The 17,428-nt window shown below is 33.8% G+C and overlaps 1 protein-coding gene across 1 annotated transcript; it reads right to left on the bottom strand.

Annotated features, from left to right (window-relative positions):
• Nucleotides 1–2,220: 2,220 nt before the first annotated feature.
• Nucleotides 2,221–8,859, bottom strand: LOC131056149 (uncharacterized). The gene is made up of 2 exons (XM_057990498.2): nucleotides 8,606–8,859; nucleotides 2,221–2,613 (listed from the first exon to the last, which is right to left on the bottom strand). Exons 1-2 carry the CDS (start codon nucleotides 8,811–8,813, stop codon nucleotides 2,351–2,353), a joined length of 471 nt encoding a protein of 156 aa, XP_057846481.1. The 5' UTR covers nucleotides 8,814–8,859; the 3' UTR covers nucleotides 2,221–2,350.
• Between the last annotated feature and the right edge of the window lie 8,569 nt (nucleotides 8,860–17,428).

Raw genomic sequence — 17,428 nt, 5'->3', positions numbered from 1 at the left:
AGGGAAAGACCTAGATAGACATAGGGTTTTCGCTAGAGTTGGCCTGAGGTACCTCAAGTGGCGGTTCCTAGGGGAAAATCTGGAGGATCGGGGTAGAGAGGAGGACCTCATCCAATTCGCAAGACTCAATGAAATCCTGCCCCTGAAAGCTGACGATGAGGAGCTCCAAGCCGAACAAGAATATCGAGGTGGTGCAAGAAGGGGCCGTCAAGGGTCTAGTCGTGGTCGTGGCCGCCCTATGGGTAGAGGTCATGGGAGAGTGAGAAATGGATTGTCTCAATCCGAACCCTCTAGTGAAAGTGCAAGCTCGGTTCCCCATTTTGGTTTTGTTTGAAAAATAATAACTTTTTCGATTGCTTAATCTAAGACTCTGGTTATAGTTAATTTTGGCTACATATTTATGTTTAAAATCTTTGTTTTGGCAGTTGAGAATCTGCCATCTAAACTCTTTATAGTTTTATTATCCTACACTACATAATCTTGCTAGGTTTTGAAACGAGAAATTATGGTGCTTATGGTTTTCTGCCTGCTCGGAAACCCTCTTTTTTTGGAATATGTTGAGAATGGTTTTTGAGGCTACACCATTCAGTCATGTCAATACTGTAATTAATGCAAAATTAATATAAATCTTGGCTCTGCCTTTACTGATCAAAAAAAAAATATCAATCTCGTATTTGAAGATCTAATCTTTAAATTTTCAAAATTCAAATTCAAATGTAGCCAATTCTTGTCAATTCTATTAACTATTGAGAGTCAACTCAACATAATTTTACAAATTGTTACTTTGTCTTGGTATTTAAAAGCATTCATCTGCATTTTATATCCTCCCGCATTTGAACATCCTCTCTTATCCTAAGAAACAATCAGTAGTCTACACTAAAGAATTAGAATATGCAATATTCATTCTAGTAACATTTGCACAGCTTGAGCTTGTTGTCTACAGTCATTAGCATGACCACAAAGCCAATCTCCAAATGTATTTATAAATATTGCCAATCCAGATAACAGAACAAACAGAAGCGAATTTTAAGCCGTGGAATGATAAACAGTTCCTTTACCTTGTTCTTGCCATCTCTCGTAAGCATAATGTCTCAGGAACCCGAAAATGCTACTGCTGCTTTAGGTTAGAACCTTACTCCACACCCAGAACCTACCAGAGGCTGGGGGATTTGGGATAACCCCCAGTGCTCTGCATGATAGGAAAGCTTTTGTCTTTTTTGCCACCTTCTGTTTCAATATCATAGTTTCTGAAATGAATGCTTAAGTTGGTTACAGTTGTCCGTTGTGTTAACAGACATCTGAACTAGAAGCTTCATGAATTTTGGTCTGTCTGGTAGAGTCGTGATAAAGATCTACTCCTTTCTGGGGGCATATTAAAGGTTTGTTAAAAATACTTATTTGTAAATACAAGTGTTTTCCCAAATCACAAAAAAAGGCGAATGGATTAGTTAAGTTGGCAATGGCTACATTCAAAATATGCCTTTGCTCTCCTATGTTGCAATTTCCAATATATCATAGAGACTGCTAATAAAACATGTTTATATGATCCACTTTAAAGAATGTAAAAATATTTTGTGCAACACTTCAGCAGAGTTTTACTAATAGAGATGCCTATCACAAACAGGAATGCAGAATTCAGAACTTCGACTTACTCTGGAGCCACTAAAGAGGTCTGCAGTTTATCTTAAACATCCCTCAAATATTCCTCTCTGAATCAATCTCACAGGATCTGCTATTCTAATAACAAAAGGAGCAATACCTTTGAAGACTTTCCCTTTAGATTTAGGAGCAACACCACCAACAACGCAGGGATTAGCTTTCCAGAACCCAAAAGGTAAAGATACTTTCACAGGCCCAGGAATGGTTGAGATGATTGTAAATGACATTATAGCACCAAATTGAGGGCGTTCCTCCAAAGCCAAGCTGCACCTGTGACAGGCACTATATTTATGGTGCCAGGCTAACCATATCAAATTTCAAATTATGGGTGACTTTCTATTGTGTGCTAGTATTAGATGATTCGTCCGGACTATGTTATACCCTTAACTTGGACATGGGTAAGAGATGATTTCGGACTGCCCCTGTTACATTTTGGTCGGAGTTATTAAGGTTGGCAACTGCAACTGAGTTGGGAAATTGAATCATCAAACCAATGATTATAAAATTTTCAAATCCTAACAATGTCCTCTAAATAATGAATACATTTTAATCACAACAAAGTAGGGAGAGAGTATGGTATTGACATTTGCATTCTCAGAAAATTCAATATTTTTACATAATATTGTAGCAAACTTTGGTACTCCTTTAGAAACATAATTATTCTACAGATTCAAACTATTTTGAAAAATACTTACTTAAGAGCAATGTAAAAAATAAGGAGGCCAACTACAATGCTAAATCCTACTACAGTGAACTTTGGATTTGTCCAAGCATCCAATACCGATCTTTCAGTTTTTCGGAGAGGATCGATCTCCTCTGAAAGTGGATAATCTGAAGGCCTTGGGTTCCGGGTTACATACTTTTCAATATCAAAATTGGAGAATAATTTCTTCTTCTTCTTTTGCTTCCTGAAGTTAGACCAAGCCTTATCCCAGTCAGTAGATAAATTCTCACCTGTAAGAGTAATGTAGAAGTGTAAGATACTAAGAAGCAACATCATAATGAGAAAGTATGGAAATAAAAAAACTACTACACGCCTCTATCAAGCTAGATTCTTGTATGATTAATTCACTTCTGTATAAAGAAACTTATCACATGCTGAAAATTTTGTCCACAATAAACCAGAAATTACTTTTCAGGCACATGTCAAGCTATTCTCAATGATGTACTACTACTAGATATCCTAGTTGAGACTAACATAAGGACAATTTTGACTCCTGCGTTTTCATCTTCATCTCTTTGAACTCAAAAGAACACATGACATTCTAGTTGTGTATGGTGCAAAGTAGCTCTCCAAAGCAGAACAAACCTCTTCATCACTTGGTTAATGCTTAACGAATGAAATGATTGGTAGTTTTAAGTTAGTAATACATCATAATAGTTGTGCATACCTGGCTTGGTCAAAGGGAAACTTGCCATTTTCTCTTTCCACAGGGCACCTATAACTACCATGAAGTCAAAATTTAGAACACAGTTTTCAGTGACTAGCTTGTGTAAGGACATTTTTCACAACATAATACCCCAATTGCATGTTGAAAATCATCCAAGTTGAGTTCTCTCCTTAACGTTTGTGAATATTTTCATCATCTTGATGATGTATAATGGATTGTGAATCAAAATATTGTTCAAAAAATCACAAGTTTTCACCAAAACATTCAAATTCAATATCCAGCTTAAAAGTTGGTGCATTAGCAAATGAAAAAAGGGGAAAAAGATTGTGGGATTTTGTGTTAGATTGTGACAACATGAAAACAATAAAACAAGAAAACAAATAAACAATTAATATCTCATCTTTTAGAAAAAGAACAGTTTTTATCTTTGAAAGGAAATTCCAATTTTTTTCAAAAAGATAAAGCTGGTTTTTTCTATGTTTAGTAGTGGTTGCTAAGTTACCGGTCCGGGTTCAGGTACACAAACCCGGTTCGTAGGTTCAAGCAAAAAAAATTTGGCCCTTGGGTTTGTAGGTTTGGGTTCATCCATATATATATATATAAATTAGAGTTGCTTGATCAATTGGTTCAACCGGAACTACTGGCTATAGCTCTGCAACTTGATAATCAAAAGGATGGGGGACTAGATTTTTTTCTGCAACTCGTGTATTCGCTGCTGCCCTCGGTGCCTTTGCCTGTGTCTACGCCTATGGTGCTGATCCATATACGCAAAAAAAATTTTTTAAGAAATATATAGAATTATAAAACTAAATACATTTGATAGTATGACACTTCATCATTGATCAATGCCAAATGTCAAATTTCAATATTATCATATTATGTCATATGCCATTTAAAGTGTTTTTAAATTTGAAAAAGTCACTTTTTAAGTGACTAACATTTTTTTTGCCTGTGTTTGTCGGAGTTCGTGTCCGAGTTTGCCCAGATGTGGCCCGGGTGCACCCCAAGGGCCCAGGTTCACTGTGGGTCTGCGTCCACAGACCCAGACCAAACCCGGGGCCCCTGGGGCGCACACACGTGCATATCCAGATGCGAACCCAGACCTGGATGAACCTGGTCTGAGTGCACCCACCTACAGACACGAACCCAGTAGCATAGGGTAGTTGTTATCTTGAAGATGTTATATATATCTTTGTTGCCTTGAACACAAAGTAAGAGTTGTGAATTGTAGATTGCAAGATAATTGTAATGTTGTAAAATTGAAAATTCAGAATCATGATGACAGCAATGGAGTTTGTAATCGTTTTCTTCAAATAATAAGAATACCAATACCTTGCCTTGTGGATGTTTCTTTCGCATTTTGTCAAGGTTCTACCACGTAAATAAGCTTCTTATGTGTTATTTTGTTATTCCATTTCATTCTCTTCCTTATTTCTTTGCAACTAATTTATGCTGCAGTATTTAATTTTCTGGATTTATGCTTCCGCTTCCACAACATTTTGCAGGTCTCTGATTTTTCAATTCACATACATAGAGTCAGGTTTTTAAGCTCCACATGCTTTGAGATCCTGCTTCAAACTGATAACAGTTTTACTTGAGAAATCACTCACACTTACCATGTGCAGAGACCTCATTCAATTGTTTCCAGTTGAAAAGAAGTTCACATAAAGCATGAATTTCATAGTTTAATGGCAATGCCCATAAATATTCAAATCTCAGGTTTATATTAAAGCCAAAAAAATCAGGAGTTCTACAATATAAGTTTTGCAAATGTGCTTGAACAGAAAAGTATAATGTTCTTAGAGACAATTTCTAAAGCAAGATTTGACCTTAAGGAACACCCGAAACTTATTCAACCACTCTTAAGCAAAAAGATCAATGTTGCAATGATTTGACCTTAAGGAACACCGATCTGGAACAGGAATATCCAATGATTTGTTACAATGTTGCAATCATGGATAATTCGTTAGGATATTCCACATTAACATCACGTAGGGAAATGTAAAACGACAGATTGTTTCCTGCAATGCAAGTTCTGGTTCACAAGCTATAGTTTTATTCAATCGTGATGTAATTTACCAAGTTACGAACTTCTCAGTTTTAAATACTACAATGAATTCCCCAAAATGTAATTATGTATGAGTAACTAAATATGAGTGGAGGAAAATTGTCTGCAGTTTACTAATCAATATTAACGCGACTAGGTATCAGAAATGAAGCTTTTCCCTGCAAGTGAAAATTATGTTCATGATATCTGGTGGTAATTGCAAGAGACCTTTTGAAATTCAAATCACTATGCACACCAAACAGGGTAAATCTCAAAAGAATTTCTTCAAAATGGCAACAGAATTTACATTTATGTCAAGTACCTCATGGGTACTCTGCGCAAGACATGGGCATCTAGAAGTTATTGCTGAGTCATCCAAGAGGGCTATCAATTCTTCTGAAAATCTCCGATACTTGCGGTGTCTTGTCTTCTTTTGTAATGAACCATATGTGCATTAGTGTCAATGGTAAATAATTAAATCTACTGCAGAGCATGTTTAATCCATAATTGTGCTGTTAATAACTGTTATGTTGTACTTGGGTTTTTAGTGCATGATTTTGGTAACATATATTTTAAATCTATCAAAAAACAATGCTCATGATCCAATAACGTCTGAGTGTGAAAGTCTTATAATTGATTTGTTACCATAGGATCCACTGTATATCTTTCATAAGGGTTCCCTCCACTAAATTGTTTTACTACAGATATTTTGGGGTGCCCTACCAAACCATTTCATCAGAAAAGTTATGACTCAAACTTCCTTTCAATTACAATTTGGAGAGCTCTCAATGTTTTTCTTCTAAATTTAGATTAATGTAACATAACAGTGGAGTTGATCTCATCCATGTTCATTAAGAATCTAAAAATGTGAAGACAGAAACATGGAAAAAGACTGATGCACGGTTGTGTAGATACCTTCTTTCGAGGATTTAGAGTACTAGTATATTGTAATTTGCTTAGGATGAAGAACAATTACAGTTTCAAATAATCTGAAGCAATTCTCAAGCTATTTATACTGGCACATACAAGTATTACCTTTTAGAATTATAACATTGACTTATGAGCCAAGATACCCACATCTTCCTACTCTGCTGCATGGACCATTTCCCATTCATTAAATACTCACTTCACATTTAGCTACCATGCGTCGCCAATTCCAAGTAGGATGAGGCCAGTGCCTTAGCTTGGTTCATCGAAAGGAGAAGAAAGCTCAGAAAGAATTAGAGGCATCGTAGCAAGGAACAAAATATTTACTTTTCATCATTCTTTGGGCAATCATGTGATTCTAAGAGTGGTTTCTAATGGAATGAGTTTACATTGCATGCTAGGATATAAGTAGTAAAAGTAAAGGAAACTTTTCAGGATCCTGCATGATAAGCAGGGACTACTTCTCAGCACTTGTGAAGAGCATTTATTTGAGTAGTCATTGATTGCTTCCTTTTTTTTTAGCACCAATAACTTCTCCAGTCTGGCTATGCTCATCAATTGAATAGTCAGAAGAGGCATGTTTTGAACCTTCAAGTCTTAACAAGCTTTATGTGGGTCTTCTGATAGAATTCTTCCTCTTCACAATAGCTAGTTCTCACTAAGGCCACAAAAATCTTTCTGAAATGTAATCTTTGCTCGCAGTGGTAATGAACTTGAGGTGGCTGATTATTTTTATAGTGCTTTAAGCTGGTTCAATTTCAATTTCTTCTCAAAGATGATGTCTTCCTGTGAACATTTTTATATGCATTCTGTTTTCCAAATAAAGTTCCAGGCTGTCTACTAATCCTTGCTTTGTTTACACCACAATGTTGAAGTAAACTGGTATAGATTTGATGCGGATTCCAAGTGAAGTTCCAAACTGTCTACTAATCCTTGCTTTGTTTACTACACAATGTTGAAGTAAACTAGCATAGATTTGATGTGGATGGAGATACCAAGATGTCCCTGTGAAGCTGCCACAAAGGTATTTTTCAACGTAGGACTTCAATAGGCTGCTGTCACCAGTGTCTGGCCTAGCACAAACTACTCCAAATCTTTTAGACTCTGGAGATACTACAACAAATTGCTATTGCTGTCTTTGATTTTCTGTAGCAAGAAACATGTTACATTGATGAAGATTGGCCTGAGGAAGATTGATACAATTGGAATTTATGGGATTCAAAACGGGACACAAATCTTGGTGTATGATCCTGAATAAACTGCTAAAAATTTGGGGTTAACAGAAGAAAAAATTAAAGGAAACTCTTTAGTGCTCGAAAAGGTGAACAGGACCCTCTTTACCTTCACTTAAACACAGTCTTTGTCATATACTTGGGTTTTGAATTTGTACTACATAGTCTACAAGTTAGCTGAAAAGGTTCATTAACAAATTTGACTTGATGTGGAAAATATCTCCTACTTATCAATTGATGAGCTAAAAGGTCTCTATAATGAATGTATCATTTCACAACACTTGATGAAGGTTTTGCAAATGGGGTAACAAGCTAAGTGGGTTTAACCTTGGGGGAATTCCATGGTTAAGCACGTTTGAGTTGGAGTAGAATTGGGATGGGTGACCTCCTGGAAAGACCCAATGTTCAAATCTGTGAGGATCAACTTAGATGCAATGAGTGCTAAGTGTACCATTCATTCTCATAAGAAATGAGTTCTTGAGAACCACTACTCATGAAACATGAGTCAATAAGTTTGACTTGAAAACTACACAGCTGAATCCTGATAGCAATATCATTTATTGCACAATTTGACAACAAAGTAAGAATTTGATAACAAAATTAGGCTTCAATAATTTTTGGTAAAAGAAATTCTTTCCATAAGTCAGAAATTGGCTTTGGAGTTACCGCTTATATGTTAGCATTCTCCCTCTCTGGCAGAGTAGCACTCCAGCAGTTTCTCCTGATACCTTCTCTAACTTGAGGCTGTTATTTTTGAATCATTTGTAACTAGAAGTTATTTATCATAGATCTAAAAGCTATTTATCATATAGGCATATTCCCGAATAAGTACTCTTCAAAAAATACCTATGTAATCTCATACAGATAACATTTGTAACTAAAAGTTATTTATCATAGATCTAAAAGCTATTTATCATCATATAGGCATATTCCCGAATAAATACTCTTCAAAAAAATATCTATGTAATTTCATACAGATAATAGTTGCAAGAAAGAGGTAGTCTGAGTTATTATCAGCACTAAAGCACTTGTAGTGAATTGATGATGTGTTAGCATACTCCCTCTGAGAATTCTTTTATCTCATTCAAAAATCCAAAATGACTGAATATTTCTATCCAGCTGTGACTGCAGAATTCAAATTCCTTCACAAATTTTACAGACGCCCATGATGTGTCCTTTACAAAGCACATCCATAGCTGCACCAATCCTATGTGACACAGATCCTAATTTGGGTTTAACAAGGAGGAAAAGAAACATGCTCATAAAAATCAACTAGGGTGCACTGAACTCACTCTGTCGAATTTGAAAATCTATTGATTAATTAAGTTCAACAAAAAATTGAATTATACCTTTGTTTGTGTTGCTCTCATCACTGTTGGAAGCTGAGTCCTTTCTGTTAGCAGAGCGAACTATGAAATTGTGTCTGCGAGGCTTGGCGGTGAAATCAATGGAGAACAGGGAGCATATGGAGTACCGCCTGATTACCGGTAAGGGCTGAAGTAGATCCATTCTAACATACATCGCCTGAACATACCTGCACACAACACACCTAATCATATGTTGCCATTCTCACTAAACTCCTCGCGCAATTCCAGCCACAAATTTCTCACAGACCATGCCACGTTGGCAAGCTCGTGTTTCCACGTGGACAGAATATAGCCGACGTGGGCTGTTGCGTGTGTGAGGAAATTTGGCATCGTTTTACTGGGTAAAATAATAGCCGATAATAAACAGAAATATCTGAGGTATGGAACGGAACAGATTTAACTTCTCTTAATTAGACCTCTAGGTTTAATGGGTATGTTTAGAAAAAAAAATGTTAGAAAGATATTTTTTTAATAATCAATTTTTTATAATTATATGAAAAATTAAGAAAATTTAATGTTTATAGAATAAAAATTATTGGAATGATATTTATTATAAAATAGTATAAAAATAATTAGAATTAAATATTAAATGTATCATGTTTAATCTATAATGGCAATATTAGAGGAGTTTAGCATATAGGTGTAATAAAAACAAAAAGTCAATACTAAACAAAACATACAACATGGGCAAGTTTCTATTTAAAAGATTTAATTATTTCATATTGGATTTGACTTGCTTTTAATGAGTACAACCACCACCCCTACCTATCATATGATTTTTTAATGACGGTTTGGCCATTTCAATGCCTTTCATTTGACGTTTTAAAGGAAAATATTAATTGTCAAAAATATTTAATTTATGAACGATATTAACAATGATATTTTGAAAAATGTATAATTGTATGAGCCACATGAACAATATTACCAATGATATTTTGAAAAATGTATGCACTTAATTTTTTATATAAACAATTTTATTGATAAATAAAAAGAATTAGTACATAATTGTATGAGCCACAAAGTGTATACCTTAAGCTTCACCATTGAAGCTAAATTGAAGCTACAGAAAATGCAGATTCACTTGTTTCTTGCAAAGAAATGGAAATCCCTGTGTAAAAATGTAGATGCACCTAAATGAAAATCCTTGTGTAAAAATTTATAAAAACAATGAAAAGATGCACCTCTGTTTTTGGGAAAGAAATGAAAATCTTTGTCCTTTTACTATTCATATCATGTATGGATATTAAAAAAGAATGAAAAAATTAAAAAACAATGATAAATTAGTAATATATGCAAAAATCTTAAATTTACTAAGTAAGTTTCTAAATTCATACCAAAAATTCTTGTTTACAATTATATTATATTTTGAAAAGATTCTAAATTAATACATATTGATAATAAACATTATACATTCATTTATATTAAATTTTAACATTAAATGATAATCCGACTATTCTAAAAAATTATATTAAAATAATTTAACAATTATATCTAATAATTACAAGTTTCTAAATTCATATATAAGAAAATAGAAACTATTTTAAAAATTTATATTAAAATATTATAAACTAGAAACAACTATATCCTTCCATATCAAAATATGTTGAATAAATTTGTATTTCTATAATAAAAATTATAAAATAATATATATCAGATTAATTATAATATCATATAATATATTACTTATTATAATTTTTTACCGTTTATTAATATTTTGAAGTGTCATCTATACGGTTTGAGAAAAAAATAGCATGTCAATGCATATAGTGCAATACTTTTTAAGCTATCATATACAATCTAAAAGTGTAAAAATGACCATATAAACCGATCATATACAATCTAAAAGTGTAAAAACGGCCATATAAACCGTCAAATTCCAGGCCAGAGTACAACTTTCTATTTTTGTTTACTTTTAAGTGCATATGTGATCTTAATGACTACAACTTAAAAATGTTTTGTGCCTCTTATAAGGATATATTTCTTTGTATTCTATATGAGTTAATTGTAAGATATATATATATGCTAGTTAGAATTAAATTGTAGCATGTATGGAATTTTGAATTTGGTATCATAGTCAGACTAGCATGAGTATGCTTTAGAAGGTGTGTTGGTATTCAAATACAATTCTTGGTAGAATTTGGAAGTTTCAATTATGAAAGAACAAGTGGTTCAATTATGGGAAATCTCACTAGAAACAGGTAGGTTCAAGTTTGAATGTTAGCTAATCCAATGTTTTCTTTCATATATAAATGAAATGAAGAAAAATAAAGCATAAAACATAAAGTGCAAGCTACTTATACTTTCTTTTTCACTACCTCAAGATTACTGTGTCAAGCATTGTGTTGTCATTAATGTCAAAGATGTTGTCAATATCATTATGTTCCCCTCGATGCCAAGGTATCTAAAAAAAATTGTAATTTTAATTACTTATATCATGCCATGTCAGGGCATCTAAGTTCTAGAAGGACCGAGTCAAGTCATGTTGGATATCTCTCTTGTAGAATGTTATTAGTATCACTATGTACCAACCTTGGTTGTTTACTAAGGTTCAAAAGTGTTTGCAGAATGTTTCCAAGGACTATTGCTTAGAAATTGTATATGCACTGGCATGATGTTTGGTACGACATTCTCCATAGTAATGTTCATGGCTTGCAGTTTGGAAGATAAGTAAGGCTACATATGAAGACAAATCCATTCAAGTTTCAGAGGTGGAACTCAAGAAGAAGAAAATTTAAATTCAATAGCATGGCCACAATATTAGTTCACTCATCATGTTGATGTTACTAATAGGAAGCATGTGAAGGTTGTTTGGGACCTTTTGAGTACGTGTTGGGCAATGCATAGCATGTTCCCACTTATAGTACAATATGTTAGCTTTTAGACCAGTCCTATTACATGTTTAGTTTAAGGTTTGTCCATGTGGCCGACTTGTGAATGTTGTAAACATGTTCTTGGTTGAATTGTGGATGCAATTAATATTGGAATAGAAATTTATAGCTGATCTAGGTTCATTCCATGTGTGCATATGAGTAGAAGATAACTGTGAAAAATTTGTGCAAGTCCCCAGGTCAATTTTTGTATGTGTGTGACCTGAAATGAAGATCCCATCGCATTGTGAGAGTATTTTGAAGCAAATGAGATCAAAGAGAGGTTGATGGTTAATCTTTGAAGGTTCACATGACATATTTTCATATATCTCATTGTAATTGAGGTGCCTCATTATCTAAGTTGATTCTCAGTTCTTGGATTAGGGGATTCATGTCTCTTATAGGTTGGTGCCTACAAATGTAATTGGGGATTGGTATCTCCATCTAAGGTTGTCATTCCTATGGGTTGGTTCCTACAAAATGGTATAAGTTCTTAATTGAATTGTGCATGCTTTGCAGCTAATTATTTGTTTTCATAGTTTTCCTAATGAAATTTAAGTGCATATTAACCCCTATTTTGTAGATCCACTTTCCTTGGCCTTTGTTGTACAGCTTATTATGCCCATTCCCTATTTTGACATTTCTATCATATTGTGTTGTATCCATTTTACCTATTGATGTCTCCATCCATAGCACCAAAATTTTCCTTTCTTATCATTTTGGGTCAAATTTTTCTAGACATCTATTTAGTCACAATTTTTGGTATCTCTAACCTATTTTTTGTGTCGATGTAATCATATTAGTGTAGGTTAATCCTTGATTTTGGAGGTTCATTTGTTATCTATCAAATTTTGTAATAGATTGATACATCTTTCCTATTTTGATGTCTTTGTGCTCTTATAGAATTTCTATTCCCAATTTAATATTTTCATTTTATAGGCCTAAACTTATATTTTTCATCATTTTAGGCCTTTTTTTTTCTTTTTACTTAGTTTTGTGACTCACTTGCATGTTTTTTAAGGGAATTTTATTAATCATTATTATTATTATATTGTATAGATTCACATCTAGCATAGGCCAATTTCGCTCCAGTGTCTATGTTTGTAAATCATTTTTATCTACACAAGTCAATGCCTCCACATGTAATATATAAGAAAAAATGAACCTATATTTTAATGTTTTTGCATCTATTTTGATTTTTTTGTTCTAAGATTAACATTTTTATACTTCTATAGATAAAACCATCTTGTTATAGAATTATATCATTTTATTGGCTTTTCTACTAACCTTTTTTGTAACTTGTTGGTGCTAATGTTGTTTTATAGCTCATCATTTATATAAGACATTTGAAAAACACTAAAGGGTATTTGGTTTAATAGAAAAGTCCATGTAGTAGGCACCTAGAAGGCATTGAGTTCAAATATTATGCAATACAAAAAAAAGGGCATTTGAAAGACTACTAACTTATTTGTTCTAGGCTTGCTTGTTAAAGGATTCATCTTTTATTCATTATCTTAGTTGCAAATTTTATATGCCAAGAGAATAAATTTTTATTTGTTTTTCTTTTGAGGACGTCTTGGTGTGTAAATGCTCTCATCCTTGCATTGAAAAGGTGATCTTAGAGATAAAAAAATACCATCTTGTCTCTTTTTGTTCATCTTAAATCCTACGAGGGTCAAGTCATGTATACTCTTAACTCATGCCTTAAGGTAATCTTGGGGAACAAATGTTCTTGACCTCTTTTTCCCTAGTGGGCCTACCCTTAGGTTTCATCATTGAGGGGGATGAACCAAACCCATATATTTCAACATTTATAGAAATTAAGAGGAGACTCAAAAGACTCACCTCAAAGGATGGATATTGTGTTTGACACAATATTATTGTCTAATTTTGGGGAAAAAGAAAGTGGAAGGGGTTAACAACAACTACATGTTTGTAGGTAGACCTCCCATTCTTAGAATCTAGTCTCACATGCATTACGGTATATAGAGGATATCCCCTAGTTGATTATGCATCCTAGATTGTACCTATTGATTGTGTATGGTTGTGATGCATTAGTAGTGTAATGGGTGTGGAATGGGGCTCACTAGTATCATTATGTAAACTAGCTATCAACTCATTTACTACATCAATTACATTAAGGAGATCCAATAAAGTTGACGAGGCCCTATTGAATGTTGCTCCTTTAGTTAAATTTGAATTCGATACTTGAAGTGATAAGAACAAGGGCTAACCAATGAAAAATTCAGAGTAATTAGCATAAATAGACAGTTTCATAATAGATATATGCAGACTCTAAGTACATATCTGGAAATAAAAAACAGAGAAGAACTTGTGTTTGTGATTTGGGCTCAGAAATGTCAGACAATGAGGCTAGGCACCCTAGTCTTGAAAGTGCTAGATGCATATATCATAAATAGTTTTGGGATCAGGATAACGCTCTAAGTATCTCCCTGAAATTTCATTGATAAAGTGTTAGACTATGTGGCTAAGCCACAATGTTCACCAGGTTTTCAACTTCTTCAAAATCAAGTTCAATTTGTCTTAGTTTGTACTTTTTGGATCTATATCCATTCTCTTCTAAATCTAAAACCTACACACATAAGAGAGGAAAAATGGTGTTGGGTTGATAAGGGTTTGCCTTATTCAAACCTTACGTTTGGAATTAACCCTTAATGAAATAAATGAAAATAAATCTTTGAAGTAAAATGTTGGATCCACAATATTATACCTCAAGCTTGATGTTGTTGATAATGTTGATGGTGCAATGTTCATTGAATGAGACCCATAATTTTTAATGCAATGACATGACACAGGCATAAAAGAATCAATCATGAAAATACACTTGCATGAAGATTATTGCAACTTGTTGCTCCATAATGCTTAGACCTAAAGAAATCGCTCATAATACTTGCTTTGGGATATATTTGAATACTTGTGTGATGCTTAGGTGAAAATTAATTAGGAAATATGCTCTTATATAGGGTTCCCCAAGGTGATTTATAAATTAGGGCCCGACCTCTAACAATAATATTAAAATATCAAGATTGAGAATCAACAAGCAAGAATCAATACATCAACATATTTTAAAATGGGCCCAAACTTGGGGGACTATGGCACCTAGTACCCTAGTCCACCAAGGAAAGAGGTGAGTCAAAGGTGGCAGAGGTGTACTCAGCTCAAGATAGAGACCCAGATCACCATATGATCATATGACATCAATTTTTGAAGTGAAAAAGCCAGAATTATGCTTGGAAAAGAGCTAGGAGGAGACACACTAAAGAAAGGGCACAAAAAGGAGTGTAAAATTATAAGAGTTACAATTTATGATGTCACTATGCTTGAGAGAACAAGCCCCTTGAGGTTAGGATCTTAACTCACACAATCACATACAAGGACAATCAAATCAAAGAAAACCCCACCAAAGGGCATAAAGGCAAACGAAGAGAAACAAAAAGACACACAAAAGGGGCTAGTACTAAAAACAAAGGCTCCAAGTCAACTAGTTGTAGAGACCTTGATAATCAAAGTGTCTAAACCGCTAATATCATTCTTGCAATACTAATGCAAGAGCACAAGTGGTCTTATGGAAAGAATAAGAGCATACACTAATTGATGAGATAAGAAACCATGATCCAACAACTAGCAATGAGTATTATGTTATGGGTTCATTAGAGAGAGAGAGAGAGAGAGAGAAAGTAAACATGGATTCCATTGCCTAAAAAGTTATGTTATATGCTAGGTGGTCCATGTGAAAAGGCAAGGAGATTCAAATTGGTCTAGCAAGGTGTGTTATGCTAGTTGGCTCATCCCTAAAAAAAATTACCAAACAAAGCCCTCTATTTGCAAGGAAATCAACTGCAAAATGGGTGTTGTAGTGAATATGAGATAAGGATTACCAAATTAAACTCATCATTTGCAAGAAAATCCAAAAATACAATTGCAAAATGGGTGCTATAGTGACACCAAGACAAGGATTACCAAACAAAACTTGTTGTTTGTAATGAAATTTGCAAACTGAACAAGGATAACCAAACAAAACTCAATGTTTGTAAGTAAATCACACAAACTAAACAAGGATAACCAAACAAAACCCTTTTCATAAGGAAATCCACAAACAGAGCTACAAAAATGGGTGTTGTGGTGACACTAACAAAAGCAACAAGGAGGCTACAAACATTCCCCCCTTAAGATGTCAACATAGCCCTATGTTGATTTCTTGACATAGAAAGAGAACACATCAAAGATAAACACCCTTCACCACCAAGGAGATATCCTTTAAGAAACAATGCACATACATTTCAAGCTAGAAAAGAGGACACAACTCTTTTAAGCAAGGAAGAGATAGTTGTAAAAGAGATATCTTGCAACAAGCATAAAAGGATCCTTTTGAGGGATACAAGATTTAAAAAAGAAGAGGGGAAAAAATGCACACCTTCCCTATTGCTAGGAAAGAGTATTCATGATGAAGGATAAAATAGTTTCAATACTAAGGAGAGATCATTTGTAAAGACATATACTTTTAAGCAAGGAAGAAGTCCTAATCTGGGATACACACCTCCAAGCAAGGCCAAGATCCACACAGACAAACAACTCTATGCAAGAAAGTATATCCTTATAAAAGATGCAACTCAACAAAGGAAAAGTGAATCCTTATAAAAGAAAGAAAGAAGATTGAAAAAATATTCTTGCCCCCCCACAAATGGAGACAAGAATAACCAAGCTATTATGTTGCTAGCCAAGTATGATTGTACATGAAACTATACCACCATGATGATAGAAAACAAGCCCCCAAAAATGAAAATATACTAGTGTCACAGGGTAAGTGCACAAAGATGGTGGTCAAAAAGGGGGGGTATAAGTGGACACTTTTTTTTCAGAAATCAGGCGAACCTGAACTTAGAGGCAAAATTTGAAAGTCATCCACTCAAGATATGAAGATGATCAAAGAACAAAATATTGTAGTACTCTGAATCTAGTTTCCAAACTACTAAACTTTTTCAAAATTGGATAAGATTAAGGGGGTCAAATCCTTCGCGCACGAAAAAACTGACCCCTTTTTTTTTTTAAAAACATAACATAGTGTCTGACGTGCGCATCAAAAAAGTCATAGTTAAATTTAGTATTTTGACAAATACTTTGGCAAAAAGATAGTTAAGAGTGAGCACTAGAACATGTGTATTTTTTTGTAATTTTTTGTTGAGTATTTTTTTTTAATGATTTTTCCAATCAAGCACATCCTGAAAATTCGGGTACCTATTCGTGCATGAAGCATAAGTTGCACTAAACAAATCAAAAATACAATTTATTTTTTTTAAACTGTAAATAATCAAGTGCACTACAATAATATATAAAGTTTTTAAAATTTGGATACGTATATCAAAAGTTATTCAAAAAATGGTGCACCTATGTCTGTGAGAACTATGGAGACACCTAGTAAAAGAAATTCAATAATAATATGTTATTGTTGTTCAAATTGAAAAAAAATTATATGGTTAGAAAGCTCAGAAGATGGGTGAAAATATGGTGGCAATTTTAGAAATACCCACTTTATGAAGTGTAAACCTGATGATGACAAAGTCGATAAACCAAGTTGATAAAATAAAACACATCAAAAATGAGAGAAATGGAGGGAAATCAAACTTCCAATCCGTAGCTTTGTCATCCAGGACTATTTCCAAGCCTAAAAAGTCAAAAGAGCGTACGGGGTACGTATGGTTTAAAAAGTGCGTACGGGGTATTTATAGTGTAAGAAGCGCGTATGCGTGTGTTTCCCATTAAACAACGCGTACACGCTATTGTATAATATGATATTCTATGTATAATATGTGTATATTCATATAATATATGTAATATATAATATGTGTATAATATGACATTGTATATATAATATGTTTATATACATATAATATATTAAACATATATATACACATGTAAG

The sequence above is a fragment of the Cryptomeria japonica genome, chromosome 1, assembly GCF_030272615.1.
Source record: "Cryptomeria japonica chromosome 1, Sugi_1.0, whole genome shotgun sequence".
Classification (NCBI taxonomy): domain Eukaryota; kingdom Viridiplantae; phylum Streptophyta; class Pinopsida; order Cupressales; family Cupressaceae; genus Cryptomeria; species Cryptomeria japonica.
The sequence above is the reverse complement of the archived record's forward strand: the minus strand, read 5'-3'. Positions and strand labels throughout refer to the sequence as shown.

What these genes read in the sequence shown, in the direction of transcription:
- LOC131056149 (XM_057990498.2), bottom strand. Translation starts at nt 8,813, where the DNA reads ATGATTAGGTGTGTTGTGTGCAGGTATGTTCAGGCGATGTATGTTAGA. An exon ending in TGAGAGCAACACAAACAAAG is followed by an intron (nt 2,614 to 8,605) that starts GTATAATTCAAT and finishes TTACTCTTACAG; the next exon opens with GTGAGAATTTATCTACTGAC.